Source organism: Eretmochelys imbricata, chromosome 1 (assembly GCF_965152235.1).
Source record: "Eretmochelys imbricata isolate rEreImb1 chromosome 1, rEreImb1.hap1, whole genome shotgun sequence".
In the NCBI taxonomy this organism is placed as follows: Eukaryota; Metazoa; Chordata; order Testudines; family Cheloniidae; genus Eretmochelys; species Eretmochelys imbricata.
The window spans coordinates 23,955,604-23,977,728 of record NC_135572.1 but is presented as its reverse complement, the minus strand read 5'-3'; the positions used below and the strand labels follow the sequence as shown (position 1 = coordinate 23,977,728).

Genomic DNA, 22,125 nt, shown 5'->3' with positions numbered 1-22,125 from the left:
CTGGGGTTTCTTGGTCCTGTTTGCAGTAAGGGGGCTCTGAAAGGAGGTGTGCAATCAGAGTCTGCTAAGCAGGCAGACAGCCTACATAAAGAGGAGTAACGTGCCTCTCTGTTCTAGGGAGCAGCCTGCTTTGTCTCTTTCTGTTTTGAAGTTCTTGTGTATTATCATTCTGGAGTCTAAAAAATAAAGTTATGCTTCATGGAAAAGTTCCAGCAAGAGCATTTTTATGTTTTTATCTAACGTCTCTGCATGCCCTCAACATAACACTTGGCTCCCTATAGGGTCAGACTCCAACAGCCTGATCCAGCTCCTGTTAAAGGCAGTAGGAGTGTTCCATTGACTTTAGTAGTAGTAAGATCAGGCCCTGTAGTTTTGCTGTAACAGACATTTTGTATCTTCCTTTTCCAGTCTTTGAAAATGGGGAATGGGATTCAGTTGCAATGAAGCTGCTATCTACTGGTTAAATGCCCTCTCAGATAAGAGAGGATGTGAACATAGACTCACAGACTAAGTCAGAAGGGACCATCATGATCATCTAAACATCTGAGGCTTACCTAGAGCTAGAATCTTCAGCAATACCCCCCACAACAAGTTTCCTTGTAATGTTGTGCTTTGCTAGTGGTTGGATTTTCCCATTTGTTTTTTGTTTTATTTTTCATGAAGTGATAGCCGTCCACTACAATGATTCATTTTCCATATGTTTTGTAAAATGATCAGAATGCTTGTTGATTGGTTTTAGCTCTTTTAGGAAGTAGCTAGCTACATTAATTACCAATGATATCAACACAAGAAAAATGACCCATGCAATATGGCTTTTAGGCAGAACTCTTGAATCTCAAAAACAAAACAAAAAACTTCAGTGAATCAAAGCTTTTGATCCGGGACGTTGTCTGTTTCCAAGTTTATTCTGTGATGTATTAACTCGGTGCATAGAACCGTTTTACCAAGGGGTTCTTTGCACAGACCTACTTTTAGGCCTTCTAATAACCTTCCTGGAGCAATGCTCCCAGAGGATTGGCAGCCTGAGTTTTATTCCCAGCTTTGCCATAGACTCCTCCTTGTGTGACTGGGGCCTTCCCTACATTGCAAACTTTTACTGCTGTAACTATAGGTAAAGCAGCAAAAAACTAATGAAAAAACCCCAAACAAACAAACCCTAGTGTAGATGCAATTATTCCAGTATAAAAGTTCCTATATCAGTATAGCATATTCTAGTTCAGTGAAGCAAAATAAGCTATACTGGTATAAAGCACATTATACAGGTATAATTGTGTCTATGCTAGGGTTTTTACTGGCATAACTATATTGATTTTAAAAAAAATCACACTCCTAACAGACATAGCTATGCCAGTAACTATACCCAGTTTGCTTCTAAAGGAGCAGCAGCCACTGGATTTCTTTGTTTCTAGGTTTGTCCCTTTCCCTCTGGGGATGAAATCAGCTGCTTTGCTCCCAAACCTTAATAAGTCCCTCCAAATGGATCACTCTGTTTGGGCATGGTGGGTTTTTCAAGCCTTGCTTTAATGCTGAAATTTCTGCTGGCCTCTTTACTCCTCTGTATTTGTAGGAAATAGATGGCTTGAACTTGTGACTGTCTCTTTCTTTGCCATCCATTGTAGCTAAACTTTGACATTTGTAGTAGCTGTGAGCCTTTTCCCTGCTGTGCCACAATATTTTCATTGTAAAGCCCAGGACTGGCTTAGAGCTGGTGTCCAATGTTGATTTTATTCTCTATTATTTCAGAAGCCTCACAGGTTTGGAGAACAAATGTCAAAAGTACAAAGCAGAAAAATACACTTTTCTTCCTGTTGTAGTTGGGCAATATCAGGCACGCTTTTTGGGGAAATATTTTTTGGACTGCTCTCAGAAGATCTTAATCTCTTCCCATTGTTTTATAATGCATTTTTTGCATATCCATCTGGAGTGCACTACTACTGTATAAACAGGGGTCAGAGGTGCTATTAGAACAGAGAAATGGTCTATCCAGTCCCGTGTCCTAGCTTAACGTCTGTCCCATGGTAGCTCCTCCAGAGGAGTGTGCCAGACACACACAATTGTGGAAGAGCTCACCTCAGGTCCTCCCGTATTAAAGTTTCTATTTTTATTTCTAAATCAGTGTCTACTTCTTTTTATTTTCAGTTGTACTAACCTATTTATTTGCCATAATAAATGTGTGTAGAATTACAGTTTAGTCGATATTTAGCATTTAATGTAGAAGGACACCTTTTGCAAGTTCCTTGGATGATATTTTTTTACTAAGATAGGCTCCTCTGCAGATTATTCTGAAGAGGGGTCACCGTGGTGGTAAGAGCAGACTATGATATATTCTGTTATTTAAATATGCCTTCGCCTTTCCTTCCTAGGGGATGGCCTTTACACTTGAAGAGAGGCTTCAACTTGGAATTCATGGTTTGCTTCCTCCATGCTTCTTGAGCCAAGATGTTCAAGTTCTCCGTGTCATGAAAAGCTACGAAACCAAATCCAGTGATCTAGACAAGTATGTTGAAAAAGTCTTCTCCATTTTCAATTTTTGGCTGGGACTGTGGTCTTGACAACCCACATGGAGATGTGAGGATCCCGTTTTAAGCCTTACGTGCTCAGAGCCCTTCTTCAGAATCACTGCTCTTCCAGCTAAGGATACTCTGTTAGCTAACAGTTTGCCAGTTGTGTCTATTCTAGCCTGCCCATTATCTCCTCTGTTCACTCCAGTCGTCTCCCAAGGTCGATATGACACTACACACAACATGATAGCTAACATAGTGGGTTCACTTAACTCTATCTATCTATTAGCATGTTCAGAAAAATGCCTGATGGAAGAACAAAAAGAACCTGCCAGACGACAAGAGAAATGTAAAAATCCTATGCAGTGGTAAATATTTGCTTCTCCTCCTGTTCCTAACCCACCATCACTTTCAGTATAGCTCGTAAGTAAGGTTAAGATTTTGTCACAATTATTTTTAGTAAAAGTCACAGACAGGTCATGGGCAATAAGCAAAAATTCAGAAGCCCACGACCTGTCTGGGGGCGACTGACATCTTGAGCCTGACTGCTGTGGCAGGGGCTGACAGCTCTTCCAGCCCCGCTACTGCAGGCGGTGGGGCTGAAGTTGAAGAAGTCACAGAGGTCCGTTAAAGTCACAGAATCTGTGACCTCCGTGACGAAATCATATCCTTACTCATAAGAGTTACTGTGGGAAAATGTTAGGTGCATCTTTTCCCCAGTGGCTGTGTGTTTTGCTTTTACATCACTGTTGCTGGTCTGGCGACTGAGAAACTCAGACAAATTGTACCCTGCTTTCTGGCTTAACACTTCTGCTGCACTGGCCCATCTTTACATAGACTTAGGCACCAGTCTTGCATTGTGTAGCTTGCAGGCAGACTGCGATGACTATGAGGAGCCCAGCAGTTTGCCCACATGCTCTACTTTGCAGGATTAAGCCCTGAACATATAGTATGGTTAAGTTTGGACTTTTCCATTCTAAGTGGGTCCTTTCCAGTTGCTTAGAATTTTTTCAGACTTTCACTTTTCAGACAAATTCATTCTCAGCCCGGGAATCATTTTCAGGAAAGAAGAGAGTATAGGGGAGATGTTTTTACATAGCTCAAGCACATCAGCGAATCCTACATCCTACACAAAAAATAATATATGTGATCATCTAAGACTGTGTCATGATGCATATGCACAGGTGGGCAAAGTTAAGGTTACAGAGGTGACCTAACTTTTTTTATTATTATTATTTTAGTGCTTCTTTTTTTGGTATGGAATTTACCTATCCTCCTTCATTTTTAACACTAATATCTTCCCAGGCTCTTTCTAAGGGGATAGGCTGATTGGGGTATGTAAGGTTTGAAGGCTGATGTGTGTTGAAGACTGTGGGTGGATAAGCAGGAATTTTATTGGGGGTAGATTGGAGAATTTTAGGAATACGAATCTATTGCAGTTTGCATATATGTAGTCCTTAAAATATGTATAGCACGCAGACCACTTGATAAATTTAAATCAGATATAGATTAATTCCGGCACTGGTCCTCACAACCGTGCCTTCAGCATAGTTCTTCTCATCCTCCTCATTTAGCGATGTTTGTGCTGCAAATCCAGAAGATCCTGAGGATACTGCAGGTTCTGATTTTCAGAGGTACTGAACATGCACCTCTCTTGTCGAAGGCAATGGGGCTATGGATGCTGAGTACCTCTGGAACCTCAGGCTTGAGCTGCCCTCCAAAGACTAGTACTTGGCCCTTGTGGGAGTGTCCTGCATTCTTAGCAAGTGAGATGTTATGAATCTAGATGCCATTAGCTTCGTCAGTCATGCGCAGCATTGGTGGAATTGTCCACACCCAGGTTCTTTGATGTGTGTATCTGGGTTTTGTTGTTTTTGGTTTTTAGATACATTATTCTTATGACACTGCAAGACAGAAACGAGAAGCTTTTCTACAGAGTGCTGACCTCGGACACTGAGAGATTCATGCCCATAGTTTATACTCCCACCGTCGGCCTGGCCTGTCAGCAGTATGGTCTAGCTTTCAGAAGGCCGCGGTGAGTAGACTGACTATTTTTTCCCTTCTTTAATTGGATGTGAATGTATCTTTGTATTGAACACCCATATTTCTGTGGGCGGCCCAGCAAAAATAAAAGATCAGCTATCAAACAGCTTGTGCTGTTGTGCTTTTAATGACAAACTGGGTAGCCGGGAGTAACTCTGCTGTCTTCCTGTAAACTGTGAACAGAGGGTGGTTTTGTTCTGAAACAGTACTGTACAGTCTGTGTAACTTAGCCACAAATGTCACTCTGAAGCCACACCCTTCCCCTCCCTGCCCTCCTTTTTCTCCTCTGCTGTCTCCATAGCACTGAAGTTCTTTTGACAGCACGGCCCTTTGAGGAACATTTGGGTTTTAAATACCTCTTGGTGACTCGGAGAACCTGCGTCGTTTCATATGCCCTGCAACGGATTGCACAGCAAAGTGCATTTTTAGGGGGAAATATTCTGCATGATTCCTTGTAATAATATAGTTTTAAAAAATAAATCATTTTGATTAGCTAATGCTCTAATTATAGTTGTTAGCTATGAAGGTTTTAGTGCTTTCCTGAAAGTTCAATAGTGAAGATTCAAGTTTTCCTATAAAGTGTCTTATTTTTCCATCCTTCAAATACATCACAAGGCTAAAAACATAGGCTTTACTATAAAGACTTGTATTACAAGAATATCAGCATCTAATAAAGGAGTGACATATATAATTATTATTATCATATCACTTTCTATTTTCACCTTCACTGCACCCCAAGTGATGGTGGATGAGGAGTATGACCCCTATATTGCAGGTGGGGAAACTGAGGCAGACATTATGTGACTGGCCCAAGGTCACTGTGGGCATGTCTATATTGGATCTGAGAGTGATTCTCCTAGCCTGGCTCTGCAGACTTGTGCTAACAGGCCTTGTACTATTGCTCTGAAAATAACTGTACAGACAGTGCAGCATGGGCTGGTGCTCAGGCTCTGAAGCCTGTGGGGAGCCTCAACATCAAAGCAAGATCTGCAGGGCTATTTTTAAGGTGCAGGCAACAAGCCCAGCTACCACACGTCTGTGGACCCTGGCTGGGAGGTTCACTCCTGGGTGCGGTGTAGACATACTCAGAAGGTACTGTATGAGGAAGGCCTTGAGGAAGTGAGGCCTTGAGGAAGATTAGGGACAGGATTCATTTGTGTGTATGATGCCATGCAGAAATGTAAGACCACCCTACTCCCTTAAGCGGATTACCCAGCTCGCTGCTCTGTGTGTGAGAAAGCAGGTTGAATGGGATTGCTGTTCCCTCTGCCTCCGTTGCACAGAGTTTGGGGCATGGGTGGCACATAATAGAGGCGTGGGGAGTCTAAGCCTCGCCAAACCTTGTGCTGCGGTGGGCAGTGGCGGATTACTGCACAGGCACATGGGGCCCATGCCCAGGGGCCCCAGCCAATTTGGGGCTGTGGGGGGAAGGGGATCTGGGGTCATAGCTCCGACCAGGGCCGAGCTCTCATCCCCGCCCCCTCCCAGAGCTCTGCTCAAGCTATCAGCCCCACCCCAGCCAGTCCCTTGGCCGGGGCCATGGTGGGGGGCCTGAGTGCAGAGAGCAGGGTATGGCCTTGGCAGGAAGAGGCTGGGCCTCAGTCAGAAGAGACAGGGCAAGGGACTAACCTCCCCAAGGGGAAGCTTCACCCACCACCCAGGGGTATGGTGAGACTTAATTTCCCTCCTGACCCCCAAACTCACTGGCCAGCTGTGCTGAGCCAGTGTGCAGTGAAGAAGGTGAAGTAATCTGTGCTGCCCATCCTAGCTGACAGATTGCTTCCCCATCCCCACCCCTCTGCCCTGAAGCACAGGGGAACAAGAGAAGGACCTGTGGTGTGCTGCCCCTTACACGTGACGAGATGTAAAGTCTCAGGCCCGGTCTACCCTTAAAAATTAGATTGACTTAGTCACCTCGCTCAGGGCTATGGAAAATGTTCTGCCCTGAATGTAGTAGTTAGGTCGATCTTACCTCTGGTATAGACACCGCTAGGTCGACAGAAGAATTGTTCTGTTGCCTTAGCTACCACCTCGCAGTGAAGTGGGTTAACTGCATCTAGAGAAAAAAAAAAACACCTTCCATCAATTTAGGAAGCATCGACACTATGATGCTACAGCTGATGTGCTGCTGTAGTGTAGGCATATCCTCAATCTCGTCCTGAAGGATTAGGGAAAAGAACCTAAAGTAACCCCTCCCCCTGGATAGTTCTACCTGTGAGCACTCTGAGACAAGGACTGTTACACTATTCACAGCCAATTGTTGGCTTTTCACCAACCAAGGTTAGAACTGGGAGCTCCTGACCTTCAGTCCCATGGTCACGCTGCTAGACCACACTGCCTCCACCTTTGAGCAGTTTGATTTAAAGTCTACACAACAAACACTGAGATTAAACCATGTCTTTGGCTTGTCCTTAATTCTGTTCTCTAACCCCTTGTTATCTCAGGAAAAGCAGCAGTATCTTTCCTCACACAGGACTTTGTGCAGTTACTGCTGTTGGAGGAATTCCGTTCCTATAACTCATTTTTTAAAACCTACATTATTTTGCCACTGTGGTAAGAACATCTGCTCTCATGCACTGGTGTCCCATTGCAAAGAGTCTCTGTTGAACTTAGGCAAGAAACTCTTATGGATTCCAGCCTGTGGCTTCTGCAGAAAAGGGGAAACCATAATGCCCTGATTGCAGTTGATTTCTTATTTTACAAAGGATACGGTTTCTCTACTGATATACTGCAAGCTGCAGTCTAATTTCAGTTTTTACTTTGATAAAGGTTGTTTTCCCAAGTCATATTTACACATAGTCATTCTTCCAACAAGAAAAATTCCTATTTTATTATTTAAAGTGATGAGATTCACATGAGAAACGTTCATTTTTTGTTGTTGTTCTTATTCAGATCTGATTATAATTGTGTGGTAGTAAAAATTACTTTGTCCTGTGGAGGAACTTGTGGAGCAAAGGGGTTGGATTGAGGGAATATTTGGCTCAATTCAGCATGCCAGTACTTCTCGGTTGAAATCACTGGGAGCGGGATCCTCAAAATTTGATGGGAGCAGGGGAATTAAGGTTTAACTCTTGAAAAGAATTTGGGTTTTTACCACTTGCAGTACGGTTATGCTGAACTGTGCAAGCAAACTGAAATGGTATCTGAGAAGAATGAGACTTTCCAGGATCACAGGCAAGTTTAAGTCTTGCCTGGTCTCCTAGATACTATTGTCATGGTTACAGGACTAGCTGCTCCTCTGTCCTTTTTCTGGTCTTTCTGACTCCACCCCATCAAGTGTAATCTATCCTGGGGTGGAAGTTTGCAGTTCTCCCACTCCTAGATCAAGACTTGGGCTACAGATCCACTGGGTAAGCACAGCTGATACACAGGGTATCTGACTGGGTTTAGGCACCTTTGATTCTTCCCTGCACAAATATGTGGCCAGTGGTGAAGACAGTGACCAGGCAGCCATATTAACCCAAAATATTGTTCCTTTAGCAGTAGAACCAAGACTTCTGGAGAAAAAAGTTTTTAAACCACAAATAGTCTACGTGCATGTCTATCACACCTACAGTCTTTCCATCCCCTGATGGCACCTACATAAGAACAGCCATACTGGGTCAGATCAAAGGTCCATCTAGCCCAGTATCCTGTCTTCGGACAATGGCCAATGCCAGGTGCCCCAGAGGGAATGAACAGAACAGATAATCAAGTGATTTATGCCCTGTCGCCCATTTCCAGCTTCTGGAAAACAGAGTCTAGGGACACCATTCCTGCCCATCCTGGCTAATAGCCATTGATGGACCTATCCTCCATGAATTTACCTAGTTCTTTTTTGAACCCTGTTATAGTCTTGGCCTTCACAACATCCTCTGGCAAAGAGTTCCACAGCTTGACTGTGCATTGTGTGAAGAAATACTTCCTCTTCTTTTTTCATTTCATTTGTTCTTGTGTTATGAGAAGCAGAAAACAACACTTCCTTATCTACTTTGTCTACACCAGTCATGATTTTATAGACCTCAATCATATTTCCCCTTAGACGTTTCTTTTCCAAGCTGAAAAGTCCCAGTCTTATTAATCTTTCCTTATACAGAAGCCATTCCACACACCTAATCATTTTTGTTGCCCTTTTCTGAACCTTTTGCAATTCCAATATATCTTTTTTGAGATGGGGCGACCACATCTGCATGCAGTATTCAAGATGTGTACATACCATGGATTTATATAGAGGCAACATGATATTTTCTGTGCTATTATCTATCCCTTTCTTAATTATTCCCAGCATTCTGTTCACTTTTTTGACTGCCGCGGCACATTGAGTGGATGTTTTCAGAGAACTATCCACAATGACTCCAAGATCTCTTTCTTGAGTGGTAACAGCTAATTTAGACCCCATCATTTTATATGTATAGGATTATGCTTTCCAATGTGCATTACTTTGCATTTATCAACATAAAATTTCATCTGCCATTTTGTTGCCCAGTCACCCAGTTTTGAGAGATCCTTTTGTAGCTCTTTGCAGTCTGCCTGTGTCTTAACTATCTTTAGTAATTATGTATCATCTGCAAATGTTGCCACCTCATTGTTTACCCCTTTTTCCAGATCATTTATGAATATGTTGAATAGGAGTGGTCCCAGAACAGACCCCTGGGGGACACCACTATTCACCTCTCTCCATTCTGAAAACTGATAATTTATTCCTACCCTTGTTTCCTATCTTTTAACCAGTTACCAATCCATGAGAGCACCTTCCCTCTTACCCCATGACAGCTTACTTTGCGTAAGAACCTTTGGTGAGGGGCCTTGTCAAAGGCTTTCTGAAAATCTAAGTACACTATATCCACTGGATCCCCTTGGTCCACATGCTTGTTGACCCCCTCAAAGAATTCTAGTAGATTGGTGAGGCATGACTTCCCTTTACTAAAACCATGTTGACTCTTCCTCAACAAATTATGTTCATCTATATGTCTGACAATATTGTTCTTTATTATAGTTTCAACCAGTTTGCCCGGTACCGAAGTCAGGCTTACAGGCCTGTAATTGCTGGGATCGCCTCTGGAGCCCTTTTTAAAAATTGGTGTCACATTCGCTGTCCTCCAGTCATCTGATACAGAAGCTGATTTAAATGATAGGTTACAGACTATAGTTAGTAGTTCTGCAATTTCACATTTGAGTTCCTTCAGCACTCTTGAGTGAATACCATCTGGTCCTGGTGACTTATTGCTGTTTAATTCATCAATTTGTTCCAAAACCTCCTCTAATGAGACCTCAGTCTGGGACAGTTCCTCAGATCTGTCACCTAAAAAGAATGGCTTAGCTTTGGGAATCTCCCTCACATCCTCAGCCATGAAGGCCAATGCAAAGAATTCATTTAGTTTCTCCACAATGGCCTTATCGTCCTTGAGTGCTCCTTTAGCACCTCGATCGTCCAATGGCCATACTGGTTGTTTAACAGGCGTCCTGCTTCTGATGTACTTAAAAAAAATATTGCTCTTATTTTTTGAGTCTTTGGCTAACTGTTCCTCAAATTCTTTTCTGGCTTTCCTAATTGTATTTTTACATGTCATTTGCCAGTGTTTCTATTTTCCTCACTAGGATTTAACTTCTACTTTTTAAAGGATGCCTTTTTGCCTCTCACTCCTTCTTTTACTTTGTTGTTTAGCCACGGTGGCTCTTTTTTGGTTCTCTTACTATGTTTTTTTAATTTGGGGTATACATTTAAGTTGAGCCTCTATTATGGTCTTTAAAAAGTTTCCATGCAGCTTGCAGGGATTTCACTTTTGGCCCTGTACCCTTTAATTTCTGTTTAATTAACCTCCTCATTTTTGTGTAGTTCCCCTTTCTGAAATTAAGTGCTACAGGGTTGGGCCGCTGTGGTGTTTTTCCTGCCACAGGGATATTAAATTTAATTATATTATGGTCACTATTACCAAATGGCCCAGCTATATTCACCTCTTGGACCAGATTCTGTGCTCCACTTAGGACTAAATCAAGAATTGCTTCTCCTCTGGTGGGTTCCAGGACCAGCTGCTCCAAGAAGCAGTCATTTAAGGTGTCAAGAAACTTTATCTCTGTATCCCATCCTGAGGTGACATGTACCCAGTCAATATGGGGATAATTGAAATCCCCCATTATTATTATTGAGTTTTTTATTTTAATAGCCTCTCTAATCTCCCTGAGTAGTTCACAGTCACTATCACCAGCCTGGTCAGGTGATCGGTAATATATCCCTACTGCTATATTCTTCTTATTAGAGCATGGAATTTCTGTCCATAGAGATTCTATGGTACAATTTGATTCATTTACGATTTTTACTTCGTTTGATTCTACGCTTTCTTTCACATATAATGCCGCTCCCCCACCAGCACGACCTATTCTGTCCTTCTGATATATTTTGTACCCTGATATTACTATATCCCATTGATTAGCCTCATTCCACCAAGTTTCTGTGATGCCTATTATATCAATATGCTCATTTAATATGAGGCACTCTAGTTCACCCATTTTGTTATTTAGACTTCTAGCACTGGTATATAAGCACTTAAAAAACTTGTCTCCTTTTAGCTGTGTGCATTACACGATGTAATTGAAAGGGACTCTTTTTTATTTGACTGTTTCTGATCAGACCCTGCCTGTATTTTATCATTTTCCATCCTCTTGTCCTCACTAGGACATAGAGATTCTCTATTAATAGATCCTCCCCTAAAGGATGTCCAAACCATGTGCTCCTCTGCGCCTGTAGGCTTTCCCCCAGCCCTTAGTTTAAAAACTTCAGACACTCCCAACGGTGTCCTGTCCAAGTCTGGTTCTCCTGAACAACTACTGCCTCTCTTGAGAAAGAGTAACTTTAATCTTCCCAGGATTTGTTGTTGTTGTTCTGTGTACTCTGGTTTCTGCCTGTCTTGGTCAAAACCAGTTTTGTAGGATAGCTGGAGAAGAGGCAAAATCATCAAAGCTTGTCTCTCAATAACTCTTTAAGTGTTTGCTGAGAGGTGGCTATCTTGAACCATTATTTTCCTTCCTGTCTCTTTCCCCCGACAGCCCTCTATTGAGATAACCCATACCCGCATAGTCACACAGTAAATAACCTAAGAACCAGGCCAACATACAGAATTCATAAATTATTATAGGGCAGCTCCAAATCTATCACAGCTATGATAATGAGCACTTCAGAAATCTACCTACCTGGGCAAAACCAACCACGTTATAGCCCTGTTACAAAACTGCACGGCCACCCTGGTCATTACAGGATGGTAATATGGTTCTCTAACAGGGCTTTTACATGGCGGCCTGTAAGGCAGTCACGGTTCTCTCCCCATCTGTTAGGGAGGGAGACCACGCCGCCTCGCTGCGATGCTCCTAGAGCGACTCCGTTCAGGGGGAATTAGCTAACAGTTAATAGGCCGTAGCCTTCAGTCCAGGCTGGGTATCAGTTGGGTCTGGTAGCCCCGACACTCAGCCAGCGCGGGGGCAGCACACAGTTAATGGGTCTAGCCCGCAGTCAGGCCGGGTGGCGGCAAGTCTATAGCCCAGAGCCTTCAATCAGGATGAGGCTGTACTCAAGTAAAGGCCGTAGCTTGCAGTCAGGCAGCACTGTAGTAAGTCCGTCTGCCCGGGGCCCTCAATCAGGGTGGAGCAGCAATCCGGTAAGGGGCTCTGACCTGTGGTCAGGCAGAGCAGTAAGGAGTCTGTCTGCCCCAGGCCCTCACTCAGGGCAGAGCAGCAATCAGGTAAGGAGGCTCTGGCCTGCTGTCAGGCAGAGCGGCTCATCAGTCTAGGGGGAGATTGTCTCTCTGATGGGAGAGCCAGATAAACCACCTGGCGTCCTAGCTCGGATGGGCACCAGACCAATGCAGGCCTCTTGATCTAGAGGTCGGGAGGCTGCCAGACACAGGCTCACCCATTCCATTGTGTCCCACCCCAGGGCCCTAATGGGGCAGAGTGATCCGCCAGGGGTCAGCGGGGAAATCCGGCTGTAACACACCGGTCGGCTTGTAGTCAGTCACACAGCCGAACCCTATTCAGCTTCCCTGGGCTCCTTCCTACACTCCCAGTCCAGGGGTACCTGGGTTCTGGGGTTGTCATTCATTTCAGTAGGGTAAACGGCAAGTGGCAGCCGCAACAGCTCCTCAGCGCTCCTGGTGTCTGGTAATTCCTCCGGGTCTCTGGCGCTGTAGTTGCCTCTGTCAGCTCCAAGCTCCAGCAGTGAGGGGAAGACATCCTGCTCCTCTGGCAGCTCTTCACCTACTGAGCTGGAGGGCCTGCCTTTTATAGTTCCACTTCCTGTCCCGCCCCTCCGCTTCTGGCGGGGCAGCCACGGATATCCCAGTTCTGCCCACAGGGGGCGGTCGCAGTTCTCTTCCTGCCTGTCTGGGAGGGAAACCACACCTCCTCACTACACGGGGTCACATTAGGGTGACCAGATAGGAAGAGTGAAAAATCGGGAAGGGAGTGAGATAATAGTTCCTTATATAAGACAAAGCCCCTAATATCGTGACGATCCCGATAATATTGGGATATCTGGTCACCCTAAGTTGGAGAGTCAGGCTGAAAGGGGATGTAGAGGGGATTACTATCCAGCTCACCCCCAATGCCTCCCCAGTGCCCCCTTTACTTCAGCATCTCCAGTGTCCCAACAAATCTGCAAAATCGAACGGGGAACATAGCTCTGACCACCCAACCCCACCCCTAGCAGCATGACAGCAGATACAGTAGACTGAAATCCAGATGCACCCAGTACCCTCTGTACAAGCAGACCACTTACCATCCCTCAGCTTCCCCCAAAGACTGGGGAGAGACAGATCATCAAGGCCAGGGCCTCTACACACTGCTGACGGTCTGGCCAACCTGAGGGGGAGGAAAAGGAAGATTCGTGACAACATGTTTGCACAACTCATAGCTGAGTCACAGAGGAAAACCAGGCTGGCTGAGAGGTGGAGACTGCACAAGAGGACTTAGCAGGAGAGGCAGATGCAGCTGTCCTGGAAATTGTGGTAGTGGCCAAGGACAATATTGCAGTGACCAGGGAAAACATGGCAGTGGCTAAGGCCAGCATCATCATGGCAAAGGAGAGCATGGAAAATGAGAGAGAGATGCAGGACGCTATCCTGACCCAGAATGCCCTCCTGCAAAACATGCTCCTGTTAGACCATCAGGTCCTGCAGTCCTGTACTTTGGGATCCAACCATGTCCTTCAGCCCCTGGGCAATGTTGGCTACTGGGACCAGTGGCAACCCCTAACCGCCACATCCCCACAGCAGCGCTCCCAGCAGCTCCCATTCACCTCTCCGATACAACCTCTGGAGTCCGAGAACACTTGCACCTGGGAGTCCGGCTCTTTTGAGCCTTCCAATGCCCCAACCAATTTTGAGCCATGGCACCCAACCCCAGAACCCATGTGGACATGAGAGCCAGAGGCAAAGTGTATACTAGCCTGATGACTTTACGCCCTCCCCCCCCCACCACCACCACCAAAAACGTTGTATTTGGAATGTTCTTACTGTTGCACTTTGAGTTCTGTTTGCACTGTTGCATTCATTAAAAGGATTATGTATAATTGATTATTTTGCAGGCTGGTTAGTTAAATGTATTTCCAAATACAAAGAGATTATTTTTCCAGAGGTTTCATTAAAACTTTAAAAACCATTCACCATACATCCATTATGAGTCATCATTGCAGTTAACACAGAAAATCCTTTAAATAGAGATGAAATAATGCATGGGTTTTGCAAAAGCACACAGGGAATGCTAAACTTAAACCACACACACACAATACCCCAGTGTTCACAATGTCTGTATCCCAATACAACCCCTACGGGCTAACATGTTCAGCCATGAGACTCAAAATATGAACAATAGACATCCCTTATAGCATTCCCCCGGCTGTTTGTGTTTCTCTATGGGACGTCTCCACACTTCAGCCTCCCACCCGTCTGCAAGGCTTTCCCCATGCTCTCACAAGTATTACGCAAAACACAACATGCAATTGTAATGATTGGAATACTTTTTTCCTGCTGCTTCAAAGCAATTCCATAAACAGCGCCATCTGCCTTTCAAACAGCCAAATGCACACTCCGCTACCATTCTGCAACTACGGAGGCAATAGTTGTTATGTTCCTGCTTTCTATCCAAGTGGCCTGCGTACGGCTTTGTTAGCCAGGACATTAGGGGATACACTGTGTCTCCCAAAATAACCAGACCACCCTCCACCTCGTTAATATCCACAGTGATCCTAAGGGCAAACAATCCTTTCTCCATTAATTTAAATAGTACTGAGTTCCAGAAGATCCTAGCATTGTGGACCCTTCCAGACCACTCTGCATTAATGTATGTCCGTAAACTTGCTGTGGTGGTCCACCAGTCCTTGCAGCACCATGGAGAAATAGCCCTTTCTATTTATAAATTCTGCGCCCTGATGCGGGGCACGGAGGGAGGAGGGGGTTTGAAGAAAATGATAGGTGCATCATTCATCAGTTGCACCTATACAGTTTAGGAACCCCATGCATGCAAGGCTATCAATAATTTTCTGAGCATTACCTCAGTTTCATGGCCCAGTTAGACAGCACATTGCAGACCTGCTTGAGAATGGCCCCCACAATTGATTCCCCCAATGCCAAATTGGTTGGCTACAGACCGGCAACATTCTGGAGTAGCCAGCTTCCAGATAGCAATGGTGACTCATGTCATGCTGTCTGGAGTGGTTCACAACCATGAATGCCAATGTCAGGGCAGACTCTCAGGAAGCAGGGCAGAGACCTGAAACTGGTTTTGTGTTCTATAATGATATTTTACCAACCCTATAACAAGTGTGAAGTCCTCAAGCACTATAACAGTCTTACCATGGAGTTTCAGATAGTTCCCTTGGGCATTCCAGTCTATCTTACCACGCAGACAAGTTGGACTTAATGATAGTTGGTTGCTATACACCAAAGATCACAAAAGATTCAGGTGGCTTCCAGTCTCAAGAGACCAGTCACTTACCCCAGGTCAATTTGTACATTAAATCTCTCACCAAAGATAACGCTCGTAGCCCATCCTGTAATAAATGAACTAAAGATTATTAACTAAGAAAAGAAATGAGGGAGTTATTACAAGTTTAAAGCAGGAAAACATATATACACAAATGAGTTTCTGTCTATGGCTTGAACAGGTGACTGAGTTGTTGTAATCTGTCCTGGAGGCCTTGGGGGAAGAGGTGGAGTGGGGGCAGGCCTGAGGCGGAGAGGGGGGTCGAGCACCGCCCAGGCAAATGACAAATGACTGACTGAGCACATTTTGAAAATGGTATAAACCAGCCCAGAAAGAAAGCATGGCGCAGAGACAGCAGAATCATTGGATTTTTTTAAAATTTAAACCCACCCGGCTTCCCGCAGTTCATAGTGAAAACAATCCCAGCGTGCACTCTGCTCAGAGGTGAATCAAAGGACCATGAGATACTGCGAAGAACACTATGCCCTCACTCACAATACACTGCCTCTGTGTGTTCACACGATGTGAATTGGAAGTGAAACAGGCATTCCATGTGTATGCTATCGGTGTCACTCCCATATAGGGTTGCCAACTTTCTAATAGCACAAAACCAAACTCCCCTGGCCCGCCCATGCCCAGCCCCTTCCCAGAGGCCCCGCCCCCCGCTCGCTTCATGCCCCCTCCCTCCGTCACTCATTCTCCCCCACACTCACTTTCACTAGGCTGGGGCAGGGGGTTGGGGTGCGGAGGGGAGTGAGGGCTCCAGCTGGGAGTGCGGGCTCTGGGCGGGGCCAGAAATGAGGAGTTCAGAGTGTGGGACAGGGCTCCAGGCTGGGGCAGGGGGTTGGGGTGTGGGGGCAAGTTGTGAGGGCTCTGGGGTGGGGCTGAGGATGAGGGGTTTGGGGTACAGGAGGGAGCTCCAGGCTGGGGCAGGGGGTTGGGGTGCAGCGGGTGAGGGTTCCGGCAGGGGGTATGGGCTCTGGGGTGGGGTCAGGGATGAGAGGTTTGGGGTGCAGGAGTGGGCTCCAGGCTGGGGCAGGGCAGTGGGATGTGAAGGAGGTGAGGGCTCCAGCTAGGGGTGTGGGCTCTGGGTTGGGGCCGGAGATGAGGGGTTTGGGGTGCAGGAGGAGGCTCAGGGCTGGGGCAGGGGGTTGGGATGTAGGAGGGGGTGCAGGGTCCCAGCAGCATTTACCACAGCGTCTAGGAAGTGGCCACCAGGTCCCTGCGGCCCCTAGATGCATGGGAAGCCAGGTAGGCTCCGTGGCACCACACGCTGCCCTTGTGCCCACAGGCACCGCCCCCGCAGCTCCTATTGGTTGCGGTTCTTGGCCAATGGGAGCTGCAGACCCGGCACTTGGGCAGGGGCAGCGCGTGGAGCCCTCTGTGCCTAGTGTCGCAAGAATCTGAGGGCTGCTTCCAGGAGCCGCATGGAGCAAAGGCAGGTGGGAAGCCTGCCTCAGCCCCAGGCCCCCTTTGCATCACTGACTGGACTTTTAACAGCCCGGTCAGCAGTGCTGACTGGAGCTGCCATGGTCTGTTTTTGACCAGGCGTTCTGGTCGAAAACTGGATACCTGGCAACCCTGCTCCCATACCGTGCATTACCTAACATGCATCCAAAAGCTTCGGATTTACCCCTTTGTGTAGACACACCCTAGGTGCCCCAGAGCAGGAAGCTGGGTTAACCAGGAGGGAGACAAGGAAAGTAAGAGTCAACATCCTTTCTCTCTCACATTGTAATTTAAATTCATAGGGTCTTTTTCAAGGCAACTCAATATCTTCAAGAGTTTTTCTAGCTAAGGGAAGTCTGTGCTGTGTCTTAGGTGCAGAAACCTTCCACATGCTCCCTCAAAGTCAAGCAGGCCTACGTGGATGGCTGGTACATAGTGTATAATGTATTGCAGCTATTGGTTTCCCCCTCTCTGCTTTTCTTCATCCTCCTCTCTCACCCGCTAGTCTCTCTGGAGCACAATGTGGACCCCGTGACATCTGAGATCACAAGTAACTGCCTAACACAGGGGTGAAATCCCAGCCCCATCGAAATCAATGGCAAAACTCCTGTTGACTTGAAGAAGGCCAGGATTTCACCCCAGATGTCAGCTTTGAAATTAGACCAGTTGTTTTGAAATTAGGCCAGTTGAATTCCCTATGCAGTTTCTGATTAGGTAGGCTCAAAAGAGGAGCTTGAGGAGGTCAAGTGAGGGTTGATCAGGGATAGGGGATGCAAGGGAATGCATTTGCAGGCTAAGGGAACGGTGCCAGCTGAGAAAGGAAGGTGGATATGTATCAGGGTGGAAAGGGATGCAGTCAAAGAGGCAGGACAAGTGGGATATGAGGTGTGTAGTAGGAGAGATTTCTCTGTGACTGGAATGAAGGCAGGAGGGCTTTGGACAGGGAGAAGAGGGGTAGGGAAGCCACAGAAGGGAGCAGAGCTCTTGTCAGATGGCATCAGGTTTGTTAGTAAAGAATTTGGGCAGAGACAGGAAGGAGGAGTAGTGGGAGCAGGGCTGATAGAGAAACTGAAAATAGAAAAGAGATGCCACGGGTTGAGGTGCAGGAGCCTTTCAGGAAGGAGAATCAGAGCTGTTAATTTAGCCCTGGTGTATGTTTGTGCATCTCGATATAAGGAGGTGTTACAGTGGGATAAGCACCAAGGAGGGGGAAGAAATATCTAGGTTGGTGCCCAGGTGCATAACAAGCAGTAATGGGATGAAAGGGAAAGGGAAAAGATAAGTTGATTATCATGAAAGTCTTTCTACGGGTGAGATCTGTCAGGCGGTGGAAAAGTCTCCCAAAGGAAGTGGTGGGTGCACCAGGGTTTGGGGAGGCTTTTTTAAATAGACCAGACAAAATGTTAGAAAATAAAGTGGAGGGAGCGATTTTGCACCAGCCAGGGGGCTAGTAGTTAGGCCCTAGTAGGTCTTTTCCTGCTATAATTCTATGAGTGGGATGAACAGAAGGTCATGTTTTATCCTTAATGCTGTAATTCCAAACATTTCATGTCTTATGCCTGATAAGCAGAGCCCTGAGGGTAAACTGCTAAGCGTACGATACAGCAAGCCAAGCATGTCTTAGGCACGTGACATTTGAAAATGTAGCCGTTAATTTTTGTGTGATAAGTGCAATTTAAAATAGAGATAGGGACATTTTAATAAATGTATCCACCTTGCCAGGACAGGATGTGCCAGATTAGACTTCATTTAGCTGAAGGCAAATTGCCCTTATACTGTACAAATATTTTTCTTTCCTTTTTTTGTTCTCTGTGTCACACTTTGTCCAAGTTCTTCCTTTATCCTTGGGGCTGCCTGCGGTGCATTTGAAAAGTGTAGGTGTGGTCTCAGTGAAATTTTCTCAGCGTGAGAAGGAAACACAATCAGGCTAGGATTTAATTGAACTTCCCCAGGCAAACTTGATCTCGCCTTAACCTTTGCATGAGCCTGTAAAATGAAATGAAAGGTGTGCTGACAGTTACAATAGATGAAGTCCAGTTTTGAGACTGCTGCTTAAGACAGGCCATAGGTAGCACTGTCTGCTTCCCTTTGCAATGCTTAATGCTGGTAAACTGGTACACTTTTCCCCTCTCTAATTCTCAATTGCCAGGTGTCCATCATGCTGTGAGGGCTGGAATTGGGGGTCTCACCTGCAGAACAGGATGAGGAATGAACTCAGCCTTCTATCCCTGAGCTTGAACCTGTGGCTCATTCTGCTCGTCAAGCGTCGGCAGGGTATAATGAGTCTACTCTTGACCTACAAACTGATTGGATGGTGGATCGGATCCCTCAGCGTCTCTGGTCTTGCCAGAAGCATGGCTCTGATCCATCCACACCTATGTATTTACGTCATACAACAGACTGCCACTATCGGCCTAATTTTTCACATGTCAGCACTGGTGAACCAGTGGGAGCTGCGGTTGCTCCAAATATGTAAAAATCAAGGCCCTAAATCTTCAGAATTGCACAGATTTTTACCACACATTGACTTTAATAGGAGCTCTGTGGCTCAATCCTCATGCAGCCCTCTAAAATGCAAGGGTCATTCCCAGGGTTATACTTAAAAATATGACAATTGCTGAAAATTAAGGCTGAATAAAGCCTTCAATTGAGTCTTGAAACCCCAGAGGGGCCTGTACTGTTGAATATCATAATGTGAAGCATTCCATTGGGATTGGCAAAGGATACATGAGAGCACTTGGGTTAAAGCTTTTCTGCTTAGAAGCAGAGCCTGCCCGTGAGAGTGATTAGGCTCAAATAAGTGCAACTAATTGTGATCAGACACAGCCATGTTGCTCATTACCTCTCCTTAATCAGAATTTAGAATGGAATTAGAGATGGAATTAGCGCATACAGTCCATCCCTCTGCTGCTTCACAAGCATTCTGTGTGATGTTTGCCACCGTCGGCCCCTGCCACTCACCCCTCTATTTCTGAAAAGGGGAAAAGGCTCATTTATTTATGTACTATACTAGGGTGATTTTTTTTAAAAAAAAATCTGATAATTATGTGGCAAACTATCAATTGGATCAAAAAGTTATGACAGAGGCTCCGATCCTGCCATGGGTTCTCCCCTTCACAGAATCCCAAAGTGGTGAATGAGGGGCTCCAGGGATGTGCAAGGAGTCTGCCCATGCCAAAGAAGTTGCAGGATCGAGGTCTCCATCAGAAATACTTGTGCACTAATTAGTATTGAGAATCTGTTTTTTTTAAATTGTCTTTACTTATTCATAAACAGTATTTTAAATGCTCTTTGCTGCATATCTACTTTCAGTCCCTCAGGATCCTGGATGTTTAAACATGTGGGGCTCTTTATCGTGAACTTTTGAAACTGCATCTTCTGGGTCTGATATTAAATTCTAGTTTTCCCATCTGAAGTGTGTGATGAGAGCTTTAGAAATGTTTACATGACGAGCGAAGGCAGCCCTGTTCCCTCTCCCACAAATGGATTATTTCAGGATAAAGCTTATCATATACAGACAGTAGGGTTTTGTCCTATAACTCTCTGAATAGAATATAATAAGAATCACTCTTGCTTTGGACTGTATTATTTGTTTTTCATTAGTACGCGCACACTATTATTTCCCTGAATAAAATAAATAAATCTGACTATTGACAAAACGTCTTCCATCTACATGTAAACAAACTTCTAAAAATCACTGAGTTACCATGTTGATTTTGTCCAGTTTGATGATTGATTACACAATATTTAGACAAAATATGTGCATATTAAAACATAATGACTCCAAAAACAATATCCCAGAGGCATGTTACAAACTCTAGCTTTCCAAAAAGAGCCAAATAGTTTTTAAGTTTATTTCAGAGCATCTAATCCTGTTACCACAGTGATTACAAAAGAATAATCATAATAATAAGGGGGTGTGGCTGACTGAAAAGGCTCTGGAGACCCAAGCTGCATAATGTGTCAGTTTCATGTTTGATTTTGGAAGCGTAAAGGCCCAGAGCCTTGGCTGTGCTGTAGCTACTCTGCACTGCATCACCAGCACAAAATGGCCCCAAATTCCCTGAAGGGGGATCCACCAGTCCCATAAAGCTAGGAAAAGGGATGAAGTAGTTCACCACTATGCAATGGCCAGGATAGGAGGTGTGGCTTGGGCATCACTGTTGCCCTGCTGAGCCCCAGCTGCTATATGGGCGCCTTTGCAGTTATTGACAGCCAGCAATATACTGTAGGGAACCCGGCTTGGTGCACAGTCAGCCCAGAATCAGAGAAACAAAAGTCGCTTAAAGCCACCTTTGTAGCCCATTTCTGAGCTCCACTGTGTAGTCCTCAGATGTAGCCAGGGATCTGGCCCATAATTTTTTAAGTAACAGCTTTGCACAGATTCCTTACCTCCTCCGTCCTGCTGAAGTCAAAACAGCCTTTGACTTAATTGGGCCAGGATTTCAACGTTCTATCTTTAATGGTGAATGTAGAAATTTGCCTCTTGTATGTCAGCAGTTTGATCTGTAGAATCAATCTTCTTTTATGGACAGTAGCACTGAATTGTGGTGTATTTCAATCTGCCCTTAGCCAAAATTGTTTAGGTGTATTCATTTATTTTCAGAAATGCATATTGCTCTGCTGATAGCTGATACTTTCAATTAGTTTTCGTCTACTATAAGGCCCTTATTGCAGTCATACCTGAGCACCATCCCTGTATTCAAAATAGAAAAATAGAACACTGATTCTTCACATTATGCTTATGGCAGACACATTGAGAAGTTAGATACAAGCATAAAATACTCTGCTGGAAGGTTGCAACGTAACACTACTTTAATTCTTAGACTCCAGAACAATATCCCCAAGAACCACAAAACAGAGAGGAACAAAGCAGGCTGCTTCTTAAAAAAATAGAGAGGCACAACTCTCCCCACTTTACTCTAGGCTGGCTGGCTACAAGATTACTCCGTTTGCATGTTTCCGTACAGAACCCCCTGCTTGCCTGCACACAGGTCAGAGAAAATCCCTGAGAAGTTAAAGATACATAGCACAATTTTAAGACTTTTTAATACACCATAATTCTCTGCCTTGTTCGTCATTTAGGTCCCAGTCCTACAATTCACTGTATGCAGTAAGAGCAGTGCCTTTGTGTGCAGCCCCATTGACTTAAATAGGACTACGCACATGGTGAAATTTAATG

General features: G+C 45.1%; 1 protein-coding gene across 1 annotated transcript in view; it reads left to right on the top strand.

Moving 5' to 3' along the window:
* Nucleotides 1-22,125, top strand: part of ME3 (malic enzyme 3) — a 175,063-nt gene that overhangs the window by 85,954 nt on the left and 66,984 nt on the right. Inside the window, exons 2-3 of the mRNA XM_077842181.1 lie at nt 2,364-2,497; nt 4,387-4,536. Of these exons, the coding sequence (XP_077698307.1) occupies nt 2,364-2,497; nt 4,387-4,536 (284 nt within the window). The remainder of the gene's footprint in view (nt 1-2,363; nt 2,498-4,386; nt 4,537-22,125) is intronic.